At 32.3% G+C, this 21,404-nt stretch overlaps 2 protein-coding genes across 6 annotated transcripts; one reads left to right on the top strand and one right to left on the bottom strand.

Annotated features, from left to right (window-relative positions):
* Positions 1 to 4,665: 4,665 nt before the first annotated feature.
* Positions 4,666 to 11,487, top strand: LOC112520645 (GABA transporter 1). The gene is made up of 7 exons (XM_025129064.1): positions 4,666 to 4,885; positions 6,420 to 6,650; positions 8,572 to 8,669; positions 8,756 to 8,942; positions 9,652 to 9,779; positions 9,993 to 10,229; positions 10,883 to 11,487. The coding sequence occupies exons 1-7, from the start codon at positions 4,747 to 4,749 to the stop codon at positions 11,261 to 11,263; spliced, it is 1,401 nt and encodes a 466-aa protein (XP_024984832.1). The 5' UTR covers positions 4,666 to 4,746; the 3' UTR covers positions 11,264 to 11,487.
* A 999-nt stretch (positions 11,488 to 12,486) lies between these two features.
* LOC112520644 (DNA repair protein RAD5A) lies at positions 12,487 to 21,039 on the bottom strand. Of its 5 annotated transcripts, none has more exons than XM_025129060.1 (21): positions 20,905 to 21,039; positions 20,291 to 20,805; positions 19,834 to 19,967; positions 19,578 to 19,713; positions 19,354 to 19,407; positions 19,140 to 19,286; positions 18,894 to 19,045; positions 18,689 to 18,773; positions 18,329 to 18,601; positions 18,081 to 18,227; positions 17,819 to 17,974; positions 17,309 to 17,376; positions 16,335 to 16,457; positions 16,128 to 16,227; positions 15,927 to 16,039; positions 15,347 to 15,622; positions 15,008 to 15,208; positions 14,591 to 14,684; positions 14,401 to 14,472; positions 13,315 to 13,413; positions 12,487 to 12,977 (listed from the first exon to the last, which is right to left on the bottom strand). In XM_025129060.1, the coding sequence occupies exons 2-21, from the start codon at positions 20,786 to 20,788 to the stop codon at positions 12,855 to 12,857; spliced, it is 3,051 nt and encodes a 1,016-aa protein (XP_024984828.1). In that variant the 5' UTR covers positions 20,789 to 20,805; positions 20,905 to 21,039; the 3' UTR covers positions 12,487 to 12,854. The 5 variants fall into 5 exon arrangements, with proteins under 5 accessions (XP_024984828.1, XP_024984829.1, XP_024984826.1 ...); XM_025129061.1 differs by lacking the exon at positions 20,905 to 21,039 and having other exon boundaries at positions 20,291 to 20,484; positions 20,580 to 20,663; XM_025129058.1 differs by having other exon boundaries at positions 20,291 to 21,039.
* Between the last annotated feature and the right edge of the window lie 365 nt (positions 21,040 to 21,404).

Raw genomic sequence — 21,404 nt, 5'->3', positions numbered from 1 at the left:
ACAGAACAAGACATGGATTCATATCCCATTTTGACATGATTTTTATGTGGAATAGACAGGAACAAAGTGGACGAGGCCTGTCCCACCTCTACCATGTGGAACAAGGTGGAACAGACTTATATTTTACCAATATAACCTCAAAATAAAACTTAATTCTCTTCTAAAACATCAAATAAGTCTCATTTTTTTAAAAATTTTATTTATTGTATTTTATGTTTCTTAAACTTTCATTTTACTGCTCTCAAAATATTATTTTTATACGGTTTCTATATTTTTATTAATTTATGTAACTTATTATATATTAATAATAAAAAAACATTGTAGAAAAGAGATAAACTAAAAAGTAGAAACTACATAAACTTTTTATTTGGTGTCACTTTAATTGTTTTGACGAAAACTTTCAAATGATATATTTTGTTATAAAAAATAATTATTCTATTAGAATTTAACAAATTACATAAATTAATTAAAATAAAAACTCAATAGAGGTAAATTGGTCCATTCTACTTGTTCTGTTATATCCAGTTTTATCTTATCAAACGTTGAACAATTGTTCTGTCTTGTCTTGTAAAGTCATTAAAGATTTTCAATACTATTTTTCAAGACACTTGAAATTAGTCGAGATGTACACAACCTGACCCACATATCCTCGATTAAAAAGAAAAAGAAAAAAAAAGAGCTTCTACCTTATCAAAATATCATGATATGTAAACATCTCTGTGCCCAATTATTTTTCCCAGAAATAAATGAGTGCTTTAAATGGTTCATGATGACAAGATGAACATGAATTATTGCGGTCAAGGATCTTTTGCAAAAATCATACTCCAACTAAGTTGCTTCATTTTATATTTTATAATGCAAGAAAAACGAATTATATTCATACTTTTCTTATAAAATCATCATTATATATTTTAACAAATTTGAAAGATACTCGTGCAATGCATCGAGACATATCTCAATTTCAATGTTTTATTTTATTATTTATTTATGTCGATATAATACATTTTTATGTGATTTTGAGAAAACAATAATGTTTTTATTTTTGCATAAGATATAAATTTGAAAATATCATAAAATTTTGAAAAAAATATATCAATATTAGTATCAAATTAACTATATAAAAAATTTTAATTTTTTGTAATTTCTTTAATTCAAATTTTTTAATTATAATTTAATTTAACGTAACGAAGTAATTTAATTTGATTTAATAATATAATTTTTTATAAAGATAATCATTAAGTATTCTGTTAGAACTCAATGATTATTCTAACTATATTTAAGATTTTTTATATTCAAAATGATATGTTTATCCCGTATTTGATTATGTTTATCTGTAGTTAGTTACACGAATTCAAAGATAGAGGTTTAATAAGTTGTACTTATGCACAACTTACTTGTAATATTGAATTTTAAGTAATATTCATTAATAAACAGTACTTCGTGTATAAAAAATGGTTTTTAAGAGTTTTTGTCAAATGTTTTTTAATATAGTATAGATATATCTCCAACATATACGTAATATTTTCTTTCCTTTTATTTAAATTTGAGGATTTATTTATTCTATCTCATTTTCTTTTTCTCTGTTTTAGAGAAGAGTTTAACATATCTTTTAATAACATTTTTTTATTAACTTGGATATCCAACCCGCTATACGAGCCGACTAATCTTAGGACGACCATCTGTTTTGCAGATAGCCCGAAGTCACCGCATTTGAACATTCGTGGCCACAAGGGGATTTTTATTCCTCCTTGGATTTGAACCTGAGACTTTCTGGTACTTTTGAACTTTGAAGTCAAGTTCAAACCAATCAGGCACCACTCTTGTTAAAATAGAGTAGCTCTTGGAGTTAAATATAATTTTTTTAACACATTTTAGCTATTAATATTGTATTTAAAAAAAATTATAGGATAACTGTTGAAGATGCTTTTATTATACTAAATTGCTCAGTTTTTTGCTATCTATAAAACTAAGACCAAAATGTGACGCTTTATGCTTGTAATATGTACATATGTACGTGCATTTGTATACACAAATACACGTACATCTCTTATAAACGGATTTATTAAACATAATTGTTTATTTTTTTTATAAGTTTTTGATGCAACAATAACCGATGATTGTATTACCATTTAATCTACTTGATCGTTGTAACGTTTTTTTTGTTATCAGTAACTATATATTTCTACCGTGTTGACGATTTTAGTGACATCAAGTATTTTTATGTAATTCGAATATGTGAATTGTACACTTACAAATGTTGCCCCTATCACCTTATATTAGAAAAATTATTAAGTCGTAACTCTAAAACATAGATAACTCTGGTCATGTCAGCTATCGCTTAATTCGGTCGTGTCAGCTATCGCTAAATCAAGTCTTCAACCATCACTAAATCTTGTCTTCGACTATCGCTGAACATGACCTATTGCTGAAAGTCGGCCATCATTGAATGTGGGCCTATTGGTGAACATGTGTGTTTAGGACTCATATTCGCTTCTAACTATTCTTCGACCTTATCCATTAACAGTTATAACCGTTAAACCGTCAATAATCGTCGATCTCTCATTTAAATATGCAATACGAGAATCTGGGTAAACGTCTCGATTTTCACATCCTTTGAAATACTGGAAAAAAAAGCCTTAAGAATTATCCAAATACGAAATTCGTGAACCCAAGGCTAATAAGGTTGAATTGTTGTATCTGAAAAGTGCTTTTCTACACGATTATTAAGTTTATCCGATTGTTTTCTTCTCCTAAATACAATCCTTAACTTAACATGTTGTCATTAAGCATTGCACATCAAAGGCTTTTGTGATTGGTGTTTGGTTGGAACAATGAATTTACCTTGCATTATTTCAGACATGGTAAGGTGGGGAAGGTCCTGAACAAATAATGGGGTCTTAAAATCTATGAGGGGGTGGTTGTTTCCATAGTACAACAAGTATAAATGTGAATTCAAATTCAAAAGTTAAAGAGAATGTACGGTTTTCTTGAAGTTTTTAGGACAATACGTATGATATATGTATAGAGTATTTTCTCTTCGTAAAAGCGGATATAATTGTGGCTTTCGTTCTGATGGGGTTCTGTTTGATTTACAAAAAAAGATTTTAAGTCGTAACTGTTAGTTATATAAAATTGTCAGTATGTTGTGTTGGTGCAATTGTGCCACGTCTTGATATTTTGGTTCTGATATTGACACAAATAAATTATATTATTTGGTTTCAACTCAATCTGTTCATTATATTGAAAACGTGTCACATCACTTTAGAGGCTGTTACAAATTCAAATATGATACGCGATGCGTGCAACAACAAAATTGAAGATCCAATCCCAGCCGTAGCTAAGTCAAGTTGAAAATGTTACCATCCAAATTCAATTTTGGATCTCATTTTTTATAAAATCAAACTTCCACAATATTTTCACAACTTCTTGTTATAAAATAAATCTTGGTTTTTTTAAGTATATATAATATTTTATATATGGTAAATGCAACAAATAAACTCACATATCTTTTTCATCTTTGGTGATGTTTGAACCCCTGGTTTCCTAGAAGGCCAGAGGCTATAATACCGTTAGGCCAAAGACCTTTTGGTAAATCTTGGTTTTTATAACATGTGACTTTTATATATTGTTTATTTTTTATAAAAGAATTTTGAAGTAGGTGGAAATTTCAAAGAGTTTGGTATCATAAGAATTAAATCCTAAGTTTGTACAAATAAATCTTTAACTATGAGGGTGAAATAGTTTTGAATTCAAACATTTACAATAAAGTGAAAATGTTTGCGTATGTATAAAACGTGAGCTTCCATTTTGAATGTACTCAAATATATATAGAGTGATCTGAGTTATAATGTAACCTTTTATATTTGTACAACTAATTTAATTCAATTTCAACTGTCCATTTAATTTGATTAATATGTGATTTCATAAAAGTTTTGATTGTTTCATAATATAAAGTATCGATTATAATTAATGAATCCTAGTCATTTTCCATAAATATTCAAATCATAATAAATGAACTTTCATCATTTCTATAAATATCTCAAGTGATTGGGTTGCATTGGTTGTACAAAAATGATGAGTTGTATTTGAAACGTCACATATACCCTATATATATATAGTGTATATTTCAAATGCAACCATGTCCATTTATACAATCAATGCAACCCAATCACTTGATATGAAATGAATAATGAAAGCGGTATTTAGGGGCCGTTTACCTAAATGCTTACCCGGTAAGTGTTTACTGATATGATTCAACATTATAATTTATTTTGATACGTAAGATTCTAGTACATCAAAACATATTGAATGCAACAAGTTACTAGGTAAGTGCTTACCTGGGTAAGAGTCGTCATCCTTACTTACCGGGTAAGACTCTCTATTAATTYTTTTCATTGTTCTTACCCGGTAAGATTATTGACCCTGCTCATGTTCATCCGATAAGAAAAATTTTCCGGTTAACACTTACTATTTTTTACTGGACTATTCATTATTATACTTTGTTACTGATCTAGATACATTGAATAGAAAACAACATATTGTTTTCGTTAAGCGTAAAGATTTATCCATTTAAAAAATTTATTAATTATAATAATTAAAAAAAAGAAAATAAAACAAACACATTAATGGTTATAAATGATTGACACAAAAGAAGAGAAGGTTGACACTTCATTTGTTTGTTTGCTATTGAAATAAGCAGCATTTGCATACTCTTCTCTCTCTCTCTCTCTCTAGAAACAGAGAGAGATGGGAACCATTGGAGCAGTCCATGAAGAACCCATCAAAGAAGCCCAAGCGTTTTCCACCACCGCCACCACCATCACCGCCATCAACCACCACAAACAACCACTTGATGCCGGTGCTCTCTTTGTTCTTAAATCCAAAGGTGCCTCCATCCATCATCTTCTCCACCATCTTTTTGTTATCATCATTTAACTTGATTAATTAATGGGAAATTAACTGAAACAACCATTTTCAAACTTTAGATTCATCTCTTAGTTATTTCTCTCTTACTTTTTCAAAAATGCCACTAGGTTTCCTCTCTCTCTTCATCACAAATCTGTAAATTTGTCCGTAAATATGGGGATCAAAGTGTGAAAAAAGAAGTTTCTGAATCAGGTCCGTAAGTATGGGGACCAAATCTATAAATTTGTCTCAACCACTTCCTGGGTGTTAATTCCAGACGTTTATTTAATTTACAGATTTGGTTCCTGTACTTATGGACCTGGTTCGGAAACTTCTTTTTTCACACTTTGACTCTTCCGCAAATAGAGAAGATGTTACTTATGGACCTTGGAGGAGAATAGCTAAGAGATGAATCAAAAGCCTCAAATTGCTATTTCTAATAATATCTCTTAATTAATTGATGTCGTTTGAATACAAAGGATAATATATGAAACTTCATGAATTCAAACAGGTCTTTTGTTATTTTCGTCATACTGACTTTCTCGACTGATTATTATCAGTTTACTATCACAAAAAAAGAAACGTATTTGATTTTGTTTTGCTTCTAATTTTTCATTTTCAATCTCTATCTTCCATCGTTTTGTGATGTCCAATCTAATTAATATGGTCTTTATATGGTAATATCTTGGAGATCGATCATTAGCAAAACCAAATATAGGATTTAAGATTACGTTCGTCTCATAAGTTATTAAAAAAATATCTTTTTGGAATATCATCTCCATTTTAAAAGAAATTACGGGTTTGTTTATTTCTACTTATATAAACATACATACAAGCTCGTTTCACAACTATGGGTTCAAAATCCTTTGAACATAAGTTTGTGAGTTCTGCTGTTATCTCAAAATGCTTGTTCGGGTCGCTTTCTATCAAATTCAATATTATTTTACACTGGGTTATGTTATACTGTGTATTTATTGCATTTTATTGGGTAATCTGTAGTTAGTATCAATTTTAACATTTCGAAACATATATCCATAGTAGCATGGACTAGGGATAATAGAAAACTCCCACGAACTCCTGTCGATGAATCTCAAAACACTGATACAATAATAGTATAGTCGGGAAAAAAACATTTAACTTTATAAAACATCATGTGACTCTATAACCGCTTATATTGATGCCGTTGTCCATACCAGACTGGATAACTATTTACTGTGCTACAATTAAAGTGAAACAGAATAATGTTGTTGACCTATTTATCATTTTCGACCATACTGTATACTTTTTTTTTTTGGATACAACTGTAGTGTTCAGACAAGTTTGTATGCGCATTTATTAATCTTATGGGACTCTAAAGATAACAATCATGGAAATCTTACATGGTTATAAGGATATTTGAACTGATTACTCATGGGACGACTCTGGCATTTCCTAGTCTTTATTTGCTAGTTAAAATGGTTGTCAAGATTACACTGTATACTTCATCTAAAAGAATCAAACGTAATACATGGCAGGGTCATGGTGGCATAGCGGTTATCATTTGACGACATCGATAGTAGCACCACCGTTGTTGAGTCTACCGTTTGCGTTTGCTTCACTAGGATGGACAGCTGGGGTGTTGTCGTTGGTGATTGGAGCAATCGTGACGTTTTATTCGTATAACCTTATTTCTCTAGTCCTCGAGCACCATGCTGCGTTGGGTCACCGTCATCTTCGATTCCGCGACATGGCGTACGATATCTTAGGTAACATCTTAATTTCTCTTTTTATACAAAACGAAGAAACACAAAATTGCTATTAAACTAAGTAATAAATATACAAAATGAAAAAACACAAATGTCTCTGAAAAATTGGAAAAAACAAACAGTCTAAATAACCTAATTTTTTGACGAATCAGACATAAAAAACGAATAAAATATTTTTTATAAAAATTTAAAAATTCCGGTATTTAGAATAAAATCTATTTATTTTGAAAAAGAAACTTTAAGATAACTTAAAATATAGTATCTAAGTTCAAATTTAATACTTTGGTATTTTATTAAAATAGTCTGAGAGGCTTGACTTTAAACAAAACTCATCACTACCGACCTCATTTTTTCATAATAAAATAATAATTTTCCATTAATTTAATTTGTATCAGATAAATAATAAAGAAATTAATATTTCAATATGGATTTTTTTTAAGAAAATGGTTTATATTCTGGAAAAGGATTTTTTTTTCCTTTTCATGATGATTTTAGGTGGTATTTTTTTTATTTGGAAAAAAAGAAATAAAAAGGTTTTATTGAAGATATTCAATAACTAATTTATTTTAGAAATTTATGAATTAATTAATTAATTATATATATATCGAAAATGTTTTTATGAACCTATTTTTGTAGTCAAAGCTCTAAGATTTATTAAAAGAAAGTCGACCCATGAATAGCAGCAAGTTGATGTGTTTTTATCTGATTTTTTTTCCTAAAAAACAAAAACAAAAATTTTTATTTGTGATTATCTGAATATAATATTCTTCTCAAACACAATTTAACTAAAGTATTTTATTCATTTATTGATTATTATAAAATATTAATAATTCTTTCCGAATTAAATTAACATTGGACATAAATTTATTCTAATGTTCTTTTTACGTATTATATGTAGAAAGATGAATTCTCTCCAAAATAAAATTATAAATTACCTTTTTAGTCCTTGTGGTTTGTCAAAAAAAATTATTTTCGTCCTTATAGTTTTGAAATTACAGTTTTTATCCCAATGGTTTATAATTTATAACTTTTTTCGTCCTGATGATTCAAAACTTATTGCTTATTTCGTCCCTATGATTTATAATTTATTTCTAAATTTAGCAATTCATACTCAAAACTTAGTGTTTTGGTCTTACGGACTAAAATAGAAATGAATTACAAACAATAGAGATGAAAATCGAAAATTTTAAATCACAGGGATGAAATCTATAATTTTTAATAAACCACAGGGATGAAAACCATAATCTACTAATTGTTTTTATTATTATTATTATTATTTACTAGAAGGGTACTTGCGCAATACAACGAGATAAATCTTGATTTTAATATTTCATTTTATTCTTTATCTCAGTCTATTTTAAAGTATGGTCTTATGTGATTTTTAAAAGAACGATGATGTTTTTTTTTTATTTTTGAATAAAATATAAATTTGAAGATATCATGAAATTTTGACAAAAATATATTGATATTAGTATCAAATTAACTATTAAAAATTCTTATTTTTTATGCAATTTTTTAATTCAATTTTTTTTATAATTTAATTTAGGTTCAATAACGAAGTAATTTATATTTGGTTTAATAATATAATTTTCTTATAAAGATAATAATTAATTATTTTGTTAGAACTCGATAATTATCCTAATTATATTTTAGATTTTTTATATTTTAAAATGAGATGTTTATTCTCTATTTGGTTATGTTTATCCGCAGTTAGTTACACGAATTCAAATATGGAGCTTTAATAAGTTGTACGTTTGCATAATTTACTTGTAATCTTAAATTTTAAGTAATATGTATCAATATACAGTATTTTATGCATAAAAAATGTTTTTTAAGAGTTTTTGTGAAATACTTTATAATATAATATAAATTAAAAAGAAAAATAGAAATTTGTGTTCGACTAAAATCCCCAAAATGAAAGGGGCAAGATGGGGCAAGTACTATGTGGGACCGATCCAGTTCATGGTGTGCTATGGTGCTGTGGTGGGCAATATCCTTTTGGGAGGTCAATGCCTTAAGGTTAGTTTTGTAAAAATGGAAATATAAGATTAAAAAATATATTAAAATAAAAATGAAAATGAAAATGAAAATGAAAATTGATGCAGGCAATATACGTGCTATGGAATCCGAATGGAACAATGAAGCTTTATGAGTTTGTGATAACGTTCGGGGTATTAATGTTGATGTTGGCACAAGTTCCTTCGTTCCATTCCCTTCGCCATATCAACCTTATTTCCCTACTCCTATGTCTTCTCTACAGTTCCTCTGCTACTGCTGCTTCTATTTACATTGGTAATTAATATTATTATATACATCTTATAACCATTCATCTGTACGGTGTGTACATATGCATCTGGTATACACATATAAAAACCAAAAAACATTTTCAATTACTTGTATGTATATATACATGCCCTACAGATGAATAGTTATTAGGACGTTTCTCATTTTTTACAGTTCTCTTTAACCTGACCCTATATATATATATATATATATATATATATATATATATATATAGGGGAGCGTTCAAATAAAAATCATTCAATTTGTAAAAACCGTGAAAACCTCATTCAACCAATCATAATTTTTCATTTTGTTCATTTTTTTGTAATTATGAGAGGTTGATTAACCATTTTTATTGTGGAGGGTGTTAATCATGGATATTATCATCTTCATTATTTTAATTTTAGAGAAATACATGAAACAGTTTCATTAAAATTTCATTAAATATTATATGAAACAATTTCATAACAATATATGAAACAAATTCATCAAAAAAAGTATTATATGAAACAATTTCACAAGATTAAACAATTTCATGAAAATATTTCATAAGATTAAACAATGAAATCGACGTATGAGAGTGGTTTGTACGGTTTTTACAAATGATGGTGGTTTTCATTTGATCGCTCCTCTATATATATATATATATATATATATATATATATATATATATTGTTTATTTAAGAAATAGTAATGAAATTATAATTACACATTTCAGGAACTACAAAAGGAACAAATAAGAACTACTCTTTGAGCACCAATGACGAAACTCGCATATTTGGAATCTTTAATGCAATGGCCATCGTGGCCACTACTTTTGGAAATGGCATCATTCCGGAAATCCAAGTAATTCATACTCGGTGCTCCTCTTTAACTTTAAATCCAGATGCTCGGGCCTTTGGCTGTAATACCATATTAAAGCATGTGAAACACCATCAGATTATTCTCTAAATGAATTACTGAGGAGATTGAGAAGAAAAGCTCCAATATATGTTCTTAAAGATAAAAGTTCCAAGTGTGGCCAATATGAGACTTAAATAATTTATTGTGCGTGTGTAGGCGACATTGGCACCACCGGTGAAAGGGAAGATGTTCAAGGGGTTGTGCGTTTGTTATGCTGTGGTGACGGTGACATTCTTTAGTGTGGCCATTTCCGGGTATTGGGCATTTGGTAACGAAGCTGAAGGTCTCATTTTAAGCAACTTTCTCGATCACGATGGCAACCCTTTGGTTCCCAGATGGTTCATTATGATGACCAACATATTCACCATACTTCAGCTATCTGCAGTTGCAGTCGTAAATTTCTCTCTCTCTATTTCTCAAAACCACAGACACTACAACAAAAATGGTTTTATAGGACGTTAAAGATGTTTGAATATTCTAATGGACAACTTTATAAGACCAAACAATTTGTGTCTTATATAAAGGTGTTACAATGTTGGGGATTCTAACAAATTTTAGGACACTTGAAATAACACATTTATATAAAACGTACATCCTATAAATTTAAGTCCTATCAAACAATATATAATCAAGTAGTTTAATAAGACATTTGGGGGCTGTTTGGTTGGTTTTTCATTAAGTCTTATATGGATAAAGTTGTCTGTGTGGATTAATTTGTCTGTATAAAATGACAATGCTTTTGCTTGAAAGGGTTTTTTTATAGATGGAAGAAGCATGTTTTTTAATGGAAATGGCAGATTTGGAAAAAAAACTTGGGTTTTTGCATAAAGCTCCCTTTAAAAGCTTACTGAATAAACCACTTTCTATATCATTAAGCCACTACCAAAAAGTCATGCATAGCTGACCAAATAAGCTGCATTAAGCTGCTAATGAATAGGCCTTAGACATGATATGGCATTATATAAAACCGATTTTTGTTGTAATAGGACCCTTTTGGACCGATGATAATGGGTTTAAGACTTGTGTATCTTACGTTATTTTTACAGGTTTATTTGCAGCCAACGAACGAAGTTCTTGAAAAAACATTTGCAGATCCAACACGCGGTGAATTCTCAGCCAGAAACGTCGTCCCGAGAGTGATCTCAAGATCGATATCAGTGATCTTGGCAACCACCATAGCAGCAATGCTGCCTTTCTTTGGAGACATTAATGCGATGATCGGAGCATTCGGGTTTTTTCCGTTGGACTTTGTTCTACCGATGGTGTTGTTCAATATGACGTTCAAGCCGTCGAAGCGCAGCCCTATGTTTTGGTTAAATTCCAGCATAGCAGTGATCTTCTCGGCAGTCAGCGTCACGGCAGCAGTTGCAGCAGTAAGACAAATAAGCCTCGATGCCAAGACTTATAAACTATTTGCGAACGTATGATCTCATACGTTATTAATGGTCTTGGCATCGATCCTTATTAAACGAGATTTAATTGTTGATGGTAATATTGAGGTTTTGGGATCAAATCCGATTTCCCATTGCTTTCTAGCTTGTAAAATTTTCTATTTATTATCGTGTAATTACTAGTCGCAAGTGATTTTAGTTAAATTTAGAGGTGATAATATTAAACTCGTTTACAAATGGATGAGTTGCTTCGGGTTGTATGTTATTTCTAACGAGTCAAATATGTAAAATTAAAAAAAGAAACCGAAAAAAATGCGTCAAAAGGGTTGGGTTGGGTTCACGTGAGACAAGGTTGTTTACGTGAGACACGATTTTTACACTTGAAACTTCACAACAAAATGTTGTGAAGATAAAAAGAAAAGGCCGAATCTGCACAGCAAAAACACTGTGAAAGTTACATTTGCAGTGTTTTGCTTTGAAGTTTTAAGTGTAAAAATCGTGTCTTACAAAAACAGTCTTGTTGATCCCAATTCTACTTAAATACATACAACTTTTTAAATCCTTTTATTAAGAATATAAATATATTGATCGGTAGAAACTCTCTTACTAGAAATTGACACACTAAGGGGCCGTTTACCAAACACTTACCCGGCACTTACTTATCGGGTAAGATTTTAGTCCACCAATACAGCATCGTATGCAACAATTTACCCGGTAAACGCTAACCGTGGTAAGAGTTGTCGTCCTCACTTACTGGGTAAGACTCTCAATCTTTGTCTTCGCCCTTACCGGATAAGATTCTTGGTCTTCGTCATATTCATCCGGTAAGGTAACGTGACTTGGTAAGCGTTTACCTGGGTAAACATTTGGTAAACAACCCCTAAATATTGATAATATATTAATAGCCAATCCTTGTCTCATTAGTAGCAATTTTCTTTTGTCTTACAAATGATATCAGAATCAGAAACTTGATTTATGTGTCAGCAACGATGTTTGCCCTCCAAAAGAGGTGAATTATAAGATCCTACATCAATTGAGAAAGAGAACTAAGATTGTTTTATAAGAGACTAGATGCCTCCTCAATCGACTACGTTATAAAAAACCATGAATCCAAATATGGACAAAACAAACAATATCTTATATGTCCAAGGATATTACAAATGGTAGTGTCAGTAATTTGCTAATGATTAAAATAGTTCTATAAATATTAAATGTTTAATACTTTACATCTCAGGTATGTATAATGGAGCCTTTAGATTGGCCAATACCACTTCAATAATTAATATCTAATTGTATCACAAATTAATTGTTTTACCTCAAAATTGACAAAAGTTACATACATTCAACTATACAAAATGTATCATAAACAAAACAATTCAAGATCCAAAAACAAAAGTAAAATATAAAATCTACACCATCATAAATCATAACTGAAAAGTATTAGGTGTCAATATCAAAGCAAAACTAGAACTTGATAACATTAATCTTCAATTTGTATACTGGGTTTTACTTGCAACTGCCCATTCTTCACCTGTTATCTATCCATCTCTCTCTACTAAAGCAGGTTCAACAAAAGTTGACCAGCTACGGGAATCGAAATTAGCCGACTGGTAAATTTGATATGGAATCAAGTGAAAAGCATCTTAAGTTCCTCAATACGTGCAGTTCGGACCTCTTGGTCTGTTAAGGCACCAGCAATCATCCGCTGTTTACGTGCTTGTACTGCCTCCATTCGTTCCTCAACCGTTCCCTACATATTTAAGCGACCTTTAACGAGTTGATAATCTACTTCTAATCTACACTTAATACATACGGAAACAAGATGATGCAGCCGGTATCTTATTATTTGGCTTCCTAAAACATGCAATATCAAAGATGCACCTTCAAGAAAAGATTATGACCAAAATTTTAACTTCACTCGTACTTTTAAGTAAAAATGTTTGATCATCTGCTAAAGATCTTGAAATACCCTTTATTTATTTATAAAGATGGCAGTGGAACAGGCAAGCCAGTAAACAGTAAACACAAACAAAAAGAACATTTCAGGCTTTCGTGTGTGGAAATAAGAGCAGGAACATAGGGTATACCTTCATAATAAAACGTTTGATTGAAACACTTTTTGTTTGTCCAATCCTGTGGATGCGCATGACGGCTTGTTCCTCAACAGCAGGATTCCACCAAGGATCCTAAGGTTAAAAACGTGAGAAAACCAGAAACGAAACAGAATCTTGATTTTTCTATCATGTTGGTACGACCACACAAGGCAATAAGAATGATGAATGAAACAATGTACAGAGTAAGCAATGGCATATATATGTTAAAAACTCTATGAACCAATATAGACTGCTCATTTAACTTCCATAATTATCCTATCAACCGTTTCCTAAGAGAACTCGACTTTCCCCATTTGAAATCACCTAATTGATGTAATGTTTCACTCGTGAAACGACTATGCATTCAAAACAGACCAACCCCAAGTATTGTTTCATTGGTGAAACAACTCTATATTATCAATACAAATCAACCAATCTGCTGTTTCATCAGTGAAATGACACTGCATTACTAAAACGGATCAATACAGATCAACCAATGTGTTGTTTCATCAATGAAACAACACTGATGCTGTTTCAAAAGGAAAGCAAAAAAATTTCTTTTAGGAAACGGTTAATAAAATAATAAAGATAATTAATAAGATAAATATGAAAGTTAAATATGTGTGTTTTATGTTAGTTCATAGAGTTTCTAACTTGTAGGAAGTTTTTGTATGATTTTGGGCCTATATATAGATCGAAGTTCAGGGAGAATAATAGTGAACCAAATATGAATTACTCCCTCCAATTCAAAGTGTCCACAATTCTATTTTATTTTGTCCAAAAATAAGTGTTGTACTTTCCAATTCTACCTAGATTATGAGATGGAGGAATATGTTAACCCTCTATTATTAAGGATAAAATTGTCATTTAGTTGACTAAAAAGTGTAATAATTACACATTTCTAAAAACTGTCTTTTTCACTTTTATTTTGGACAGATGGAGTAATCTGGAGGATGGAGATAAGTATCCCATTTTGCAAAATATCAGTGCCATAACCACCCACTTGCTTTGTTTTATATTTTATATGTTGTTATAGAGCCAAAAAACAATATATAAGCAAATGGATGCATAGGTGAGGACCAAGACGAATGCATTAGATGCTGCTGTCAGGTTGATTCCAACTCCTCCAGCCTTCAATGACATTAATAATACCTGTATCGGACAAACATATAAAAAGTGAAGCTCAAAATATCATTGAAATGCATGATTATACCCCCCACCCCGTTTTCTAATTTCACGCATTCCAATCCAAAAGGTAAAAGCAACTCACCAGAATGTCGCTTTCTTCAGAAAACTGCTTTATGACTTTTTCACGCTGTTGCTGGTTTAGAGTCCCATCCAGACGAGCAAATGAAATCTTATTCCTGGAAACGTGTTTTAGAAGTATTAGACCCCAAAATTCCTTCAATCTCTGAGACAGTGAACTTGCATTAACTAAACAGTAATCATGTTTAAAAAACTTCGGATATACATGAGAAAAAAAAATAGCACATATACCACGGTCCATGGACTAACGACATATATCTTTCGCCCCAATTTCAGCTAAGAAATTGTATATTATACATGAACTGATATGTACAATAATTTTTTGGATAGCAATGGCTGTTCAGTTTATAAGTCTTGATCAAAGAGCCCGACCATAGACACATAGAGCATTTACAAATTTCAAAATATTGACGATTATTACCTAGAAAGAGGAACCTGTAGAAGGTCTAAGAAGGCAGTCCACTGACTAAATACGATGCTTTTAGAGCCTGATAAGCGAAAATTTTCCAATTCACACAACAGTGCAGACACTTTTGATGATTCCACCCAGTTTTTCTCAACATCAACTCGAAACCGACTCTCAGTTGGTGCTGTAATAAGTTCCTGCTTGCTCACCTCCTTTCTGCCAAATAGAGATATCCTCGTCTTAGGTATACACACACAACCCAAAACAGAAGATGTAACAATCTAATCCAACCCAGAAAAATATAAACTTTAACGCTCAATGAAGGGAAGACTTAGCTTCATGACAAGAAGATACCTACAAACAGGACAGAGACCCGAATTGAGGCTTCTCCAACTTGATAAGAGACATTCACGACATAACCGATGAGCACATGGTGTTAATACTGCATCTTCAAAAGCTTCAAGGCATATAGGACATTCTCCCTGCTCCCCTTTTCTTAACTCTTCAACAACCTCTTGTATATAAGCTCTAGAAGGCATTTCTTTTCCTTCTTCCATGGTGTCCTTACCACCCTTAAGAAAACGTTTTGCCAGCTTATCTAAATCTGAAAACTCTTGAGTGTCACCTCGACTGTCAAAACCATAGTTGCTCATCAGAAATTACAGATTGGTCATACATGAAAGAACAAATTCCAGAATAATGGTAAAAAATCATGATTCAATAAGTAAAATAATAATAAAATACAGCGTCTTTATGTCAGTAATTTTGATTTCTAACCAAATTGACAAAAGTAGCAAAATATTTCATTACAGAATTATTCTGGTTAAATATGCTCAACCCCATAACATTCTTGGAATGATACTGATCCCAATAGATTCTAATACGTATATACTAACTATTTGCTGCCAAATACTATGTCATGTTTGTTTCCTACCTCATCACAAGAAATGGGTGATCACAGCATTGACGAAGACGCAAAAGTAACTCCAAAATAGAAGCATAATTATGAAGAACCCTCCCTTGCTCGACAAATTGATCAAATTTCACCTAAGATTACAGACAAGCAGATTATGGAATAGCAGAGAAGGCACAATGCAGGATAAAGACGACAAAGTTTACCCATTAAGACAAGTACCTTTGATCTCTTAAAGAGAGCATCATAAAAATCTTTTTCAGCTTCTGTTTGTTCACAATATATTACTTGCATCTCAGCAGGTGGGAGAATTAATATAGGTCTGCCACCAAAAAGAAGTTGGTCAAAAAATCTATACAACTAATCGATAAGACTAGAAGAGAAAGCAGAGGCAAAAAATAGAAAAGGTCCATTCTTATAATTCCTAACCTGCCTTCTCTGTCTGTGCTAAACTTTGTTCTTCTTAGCATTATCGGTCTTAAAATGTTCTGGACCAAATTTAATCCCCTTGCATCACCATCCTCAAAAGGTTTCTGGATTAGCTTGTTCCACCTATTTAGATAAGAAAGCAACACAACTGCCATCAACTCAAGCAACTCAAAAGCACACCAAGACACTTAAAAGAACTAGAATAAATCATGCTCAGTTGAATAGAGTTGCTAATAAACTGTAAAAGCACTCAGTAATGATAGTTAGCTATGGCAAACAAAGAAACTCCAATGAAATGAACCAAAATTGCTAAAACAGTAGACATTCACATCAATGTCATCACCGGAATTTCTAAGCAAAAAATTTCATATGTAAAGTTTTAACATAATGGCATCTATAACAATAACATAAATTAGAAAAAAAAATACCAAGCTCTAATACAGTAAGGCTATTTACAACCCGAGGATTGCCATTTAAATTCCTAATCCAGTGATCCACACTATGTACTTTTCTGCATGATTCATAAATCCCATAATTGGGGATCCTATCTAATAGAGGATAGTTATGCTAATTTCATGAATCATGATTAAGTCGTAGATCCACTTCAATTTTTCTTCAATTTTTCTATATAGATCATGAGAAAGTTGTCTCCTCCCATTAGTCATTTGTTACACTTTTACCAAATGCTAGCAAGAAATTCTTTTTTTGACTACTAATGAGTTTTTGGTATAAAGTCTACAAACAAATCCAGAAAAGCAACATCAATAAAGTAATCGTTAAAATTTGTTTCCATTAAATTTATATTCCCAGATAAACTTCTCTAGACTCAGATATCTATGTGATGCGGAAATAAGGGAGTGATATAACCTAAGAACTCATGATGTGATAATGAAATTTGAACCTTGTAGTATAAAAATATCCCACTCGTAACACAAATTAGGTACATAATAAGACAAAAGGAAGCCAAAACATACCACGTCCAGCTTCCCCATGGTTCAATCCTTAAGAAGCGAAGAAGACTGTAAATGTCTTCCAAATTGTTCTAAAAACAAATATAACATGTCAGAAAATCTGGGGCAATTCATGAGAGTTATATTATCAGAACCTGAAATAGACGTGAAAGATGAATAAATAAAAGATAACAGATGGCTATATGATATATCATCTAGCAAAAAGAACCCAAAACATCCGAGTGACTCGCTTCTACAAGAAACGGCAATCTTGCATATTAAAACAAAAGAGAACAGCCTCCATCACCAAAGTTGTCACAAAATGAAAAAGTACACACATAATCACATGCTACACAAACAAATACTTCACAAGAAACTAACCCCATAATGCAGAATGAAACACAAGCATGCAACAAGAGTGATTATCAAAGATGATATCCTTGAGAGTATCTTTAATAACACATGAACAGAAGTCGACAAGTAGCAAGACATAATGCTTTGGTAAAAAAAAGATGCTGACAGAACAAGTCATACTTGAATAGGAGTACCAGTAAGACACCATCGACGATCAGCAACAAGGGTAGCTGCAGCCATGGAAATCTGGCTTTTAGAAGATTTTATGGTATGTGCCTCATCAAGCACCACCCTAAACCATCTCACAGAATAAAGCCCACCATGTTCTTCAGCATTCTACCACAAACAAATATAGTGTGAAAATAAAATATACAGTTTCACATCTTCTCGTGAAAAGATTCATTGGTAGGAAAAGAGAAAAACAGAAACTGTTCTCATTTACCTCAGATGAAAACTCTGAGGCTACAACCCCATAGGTGGTCAACACGACATCACTTTGAGCTAATATTTTGGCATCTTTTGGTCGACTTTGCCCATAGTGAACGTAAATAGATAAAGACCCTGGCTCAGCATGAGTTTCAATCTCTGCCTATCAGCAATGTCCACAAACATTCAATTCTAGAGCGTTCATTATTCCCTACAAGTTTTGCAATTAACGAACTTAACAATGTGAACAGCACAAGGTTTTACCTTCCATTGGCCTATAAGAGTCATAGGACATATAATAAGATTCCCCCCACCAATGAGCGCCTGTTTCTGCTTTCTAAGCTTATCAAAACCGGAAAACTTAGACGGTTTCTTTGGAGATGATGAAGTTTGATTTGAGCCATTGCCCACTTCATTACTTTCACTGCATGCCTGACTGTTGGCGTATCTACCCAATGCTCCACCTCTTTCGGTGTGAGCAAGGAGGAGTGATATGGTCATGATAGTCTTTCCAAGCCCCATAGCATCTGCCAAAATCTTCATATGTATCATCAGGTCAAATCAACCATATATCTCAAAAGTAATAACATATGGCAAACAACGCAATTATAGGCAGGAACATACTCCTCCTCTGGCCATTTGAAGGATGCTAGGAAATTCTGTTGTCGCTTCTCCAGAAAATGCATTCACATAGACTATGAATTTCCTCCTACATGCAAAGAAGAAAAAAAACAAATTAAAACACATAATAAACAAAAAGATTATAGCTAATGTGATGGATTATCTATCAAGCAATGCATTGTGACTTGAAGTGCATGAGAAAAGGTACGTGTCTGCAAGATGATAAGCATCCCAACATGGATGAAGAGTTGTAGCTGCATCATCGATGCATGGTCCCTTCTCCAGACGAACCATCCAATGAAGTGCCTGCTTTTGATAGGGGCGGAGATCACACAATAGAGCTGTAGGAGGTTCCATTTCCTACAACAAAAAACAGAATATAGACGCTTTCATCGTGTTTGTTAATGCATAGACGTTTCTAAGATAATTATGATAACTGAATTCAAAATAATACCTCTAACTCAGAGCCATTTGCAACACCAACAATATTGTCAAGGTCATTATCTGAAATTGTCTCTTCAGTTTCAACTTTACTTACATTTAAAGATGAGTTTATAGTTTTGCTAGCATTTAACAATGGAGCAGGAACACCAGAACTGTCCTGCATATGTAAGAGTGAATAATCCATGTCTTGTAAACATAACTAGATGCTGCAAAAAGTAACATACCTTTATGTCTAAAGGTCGCTTCCTTGTATACAAGTCACTAGGTGTAAATTCTGCCTAATTACGATCAAAGATAACCAATGATGAGAATTTTCACTACAGCATTAAACATTAGACCATAAACCTTGATATTCTCCTTTTAATTAGAGGATATCAAGTGTTATATTATATCAATTAACTGTCCCTGATTCCACAAGGAAACTTTGAGAAATTATGAAAATGTATACCTTTTTGAAAGGAACAAGTCCAAGTAACCGGAACAAGCTTGGAAGAGGTTGGATGGCTGTTTCGTCAATGGAACTGCTAGGCACTTTGAGAGAGGTCTTATGGCTTTTGTGTAACATAGAACTGTTGATGTAAACACTGTTGAAACAAACATACACATATATTAACCTCAAATGCTCAATACTAGCCCAAAAAAGGCATTATCAAAGTAAAGCACCAATGAAGTAGGTGATCCTAGGTAATACACCACAAGCATACCTGACACTTAGATTAATGGTATCCATAAGCCCCAAGACATCAGGAGCAGATTTACAAAAACCTTCAATCTGAACCTTCTTATCTCTAACAAGGGGCAAAAGGCATCGAGACCACTCATTTGGGATCCGACCAATCTGCCCAAGACCACCATCAGTGCTTCAGGAACAATTAATTACAAATAACTAAATAAAGAAATGTGTACATCACCAAACAGGCAGCACAATTTTGGTATAGGGGAGTATAATCATCTGAAGCATTTATGATGCCATAAAAAACTATTAGTGATATATAAATACTTAAACCATTTAGAGTAATACTCTTCAAGCATCTCTACATGGTCTCATAGAATTTATCTACCTTATGTTTTCTGATATCTTACTCAACAGCACAAGAAATGCTTTGTTCATAGCAACTGGACCACATAACAGAAAAAATAAATAAAGGCACAGATATATACCTCCCCAGAAGCTAATGTAGAAAACCTCACAATCTCTGAACATGCAGTAGGCTGCCTGCCACGGCCGCCGCCACCAAACCTGCCTGGCGAGGGCCCACTCGACCATTTTTCCGGTGGAAACGTAAAATTCACTTGATCACCGGCCTTTATCTTCCTCCCTTTACAAGTAGACAACCCCATCACTCCACAACAACCTACAAACCACCACTTACTGCTTCCATTCAAATCTGAACCCGCATTTAGATTATTCACGACTTCCTTTCCCTTGTCAACTGTAAGCTCCACTGACCTGCTTAAACTTGGTTCATCATCTACAGTACTGACACCGTTCCTTTTTGAATTCCTAACCGCATCTTGTGTCTTTGCAGTTGCATTAGGACTCAAAACTTTTGGGCTCCTTGGGGCTTCCGATCTTTTGAAACTTGGGGTGTCAAAAATTATGTTAATTGCGGCAGTGGCATCGTTGTTCGCCATGTGAAGGGCTCTGACTACATCCATCTTGGAATAATCGTGGCCTACGATGGATCGAACCATTTCGATTAGTTCATCGGTGATTTTATTCCCCATTACAAAATGTTGACTGTAATTGGGAAAAGATTTCCCTAAACCCTAACCCTAAAAGACACAGAATGATTAAATACGCGCCAATGGATCATAAATCTGTGTACTTCTCGTCTACAGCATGCTAAAATCGAAGTAGAATTGTCAGAAGAACAGGGTTTTAGGGCTTGATAAGCCTCCGCGGGACTTCCGTCTGGATGTTCGATAGGTTTCCCGCCATTGTTAATTGGTTCCTTTTTTCCTTCCCCTTTAGCTATATAAACAAAGAATAAAATATCTGTTGCTTTTAGTCCCTGTGGTTTAAAACTTATCATTTTAGTCCTTACTGATTAAAATTCATTGCAATTTTTGTTCTGTATAATTTATTGTTGTTTAAATCCCTGTATTTACAATTCTTTGCTTTTTTTTATTCATGTATTTAAAGATAAGAGTTAGGTAAATGGACGAAAATAATAATAACTCCAAATCGTAGAAATTAATATCATAATTTCTAAATTATAAGGACGAAAATCATAACTTAACAAATCATATGGATGAAAAATAATATACTGAA

The sequence above is a fragment of the Cynara cardunculus genome (assembly GCF_001531365.2).
Source record: "Cynara cardunculus var. scolymus isolate 2C chromosome LG 11, CcrdV1, whole genome shotgun sequence".
Lineage (NCBI taxonomy): Eukaryota > Viridiplantae > Streptophyta > Magnoliopsida > Asterales > Asteraceae > Cynara > Cynara cardunculus.
This window is presented reverse-complemented; position numbering and strand designations above follow the sequence as displayed.

What these genes read in the sequence shown, in the direction of transcription:
- LOC112520645 (XM_025129064.1), top strand. Translation starts at nt 4,747, where the DNA reads ATGGGAACCATTGGAGCAGTCCATGAAGAACCCATCAAAGAAGCCCAA. An exon ending in CTTTGTTCTTAAATCCAAAG is followed by an intron (nt 4,886 to 6,419) that starts GTGCCTCCATCC and finishes AATACATGGCAG; the next exon opens with GGTCATGGTGGCATAGCGGT. An exon ending in TGCTGCTTCTATTTACATTG is followed by an intron (nt 8,943 to 9,651) that starts GTAATTAATATT and finishes TACACATTTCAG; the next exon opens with GAACTACAAAAGGAACAAAT.
- LOC112520644 (XM_025129058.1), bottom strand. Translation starts at nt 20,857, where the DNA reads ATGGGGAATAAAATCACCGATGAACTAATCGAAATGGTTCGATCCATC. An exon ending in AGCACAGACAGAGAAGGCAG is followed by an intron (nt 16,228 to 16,334) that starts GTTAGGAATTAT and finishes TTTTGGTGGCAG; the next exon opens with ACCTATATTAATTCTCCCAC. An exon ending in TCAAACGTTTTATTATGAAG is followed by an intron (nt 12,978 to 13,314) that starts GTATACCCTATG and finishes TTAAATATGTAG; the next exon opens with GGAACGGTTGAGGAACGAAT.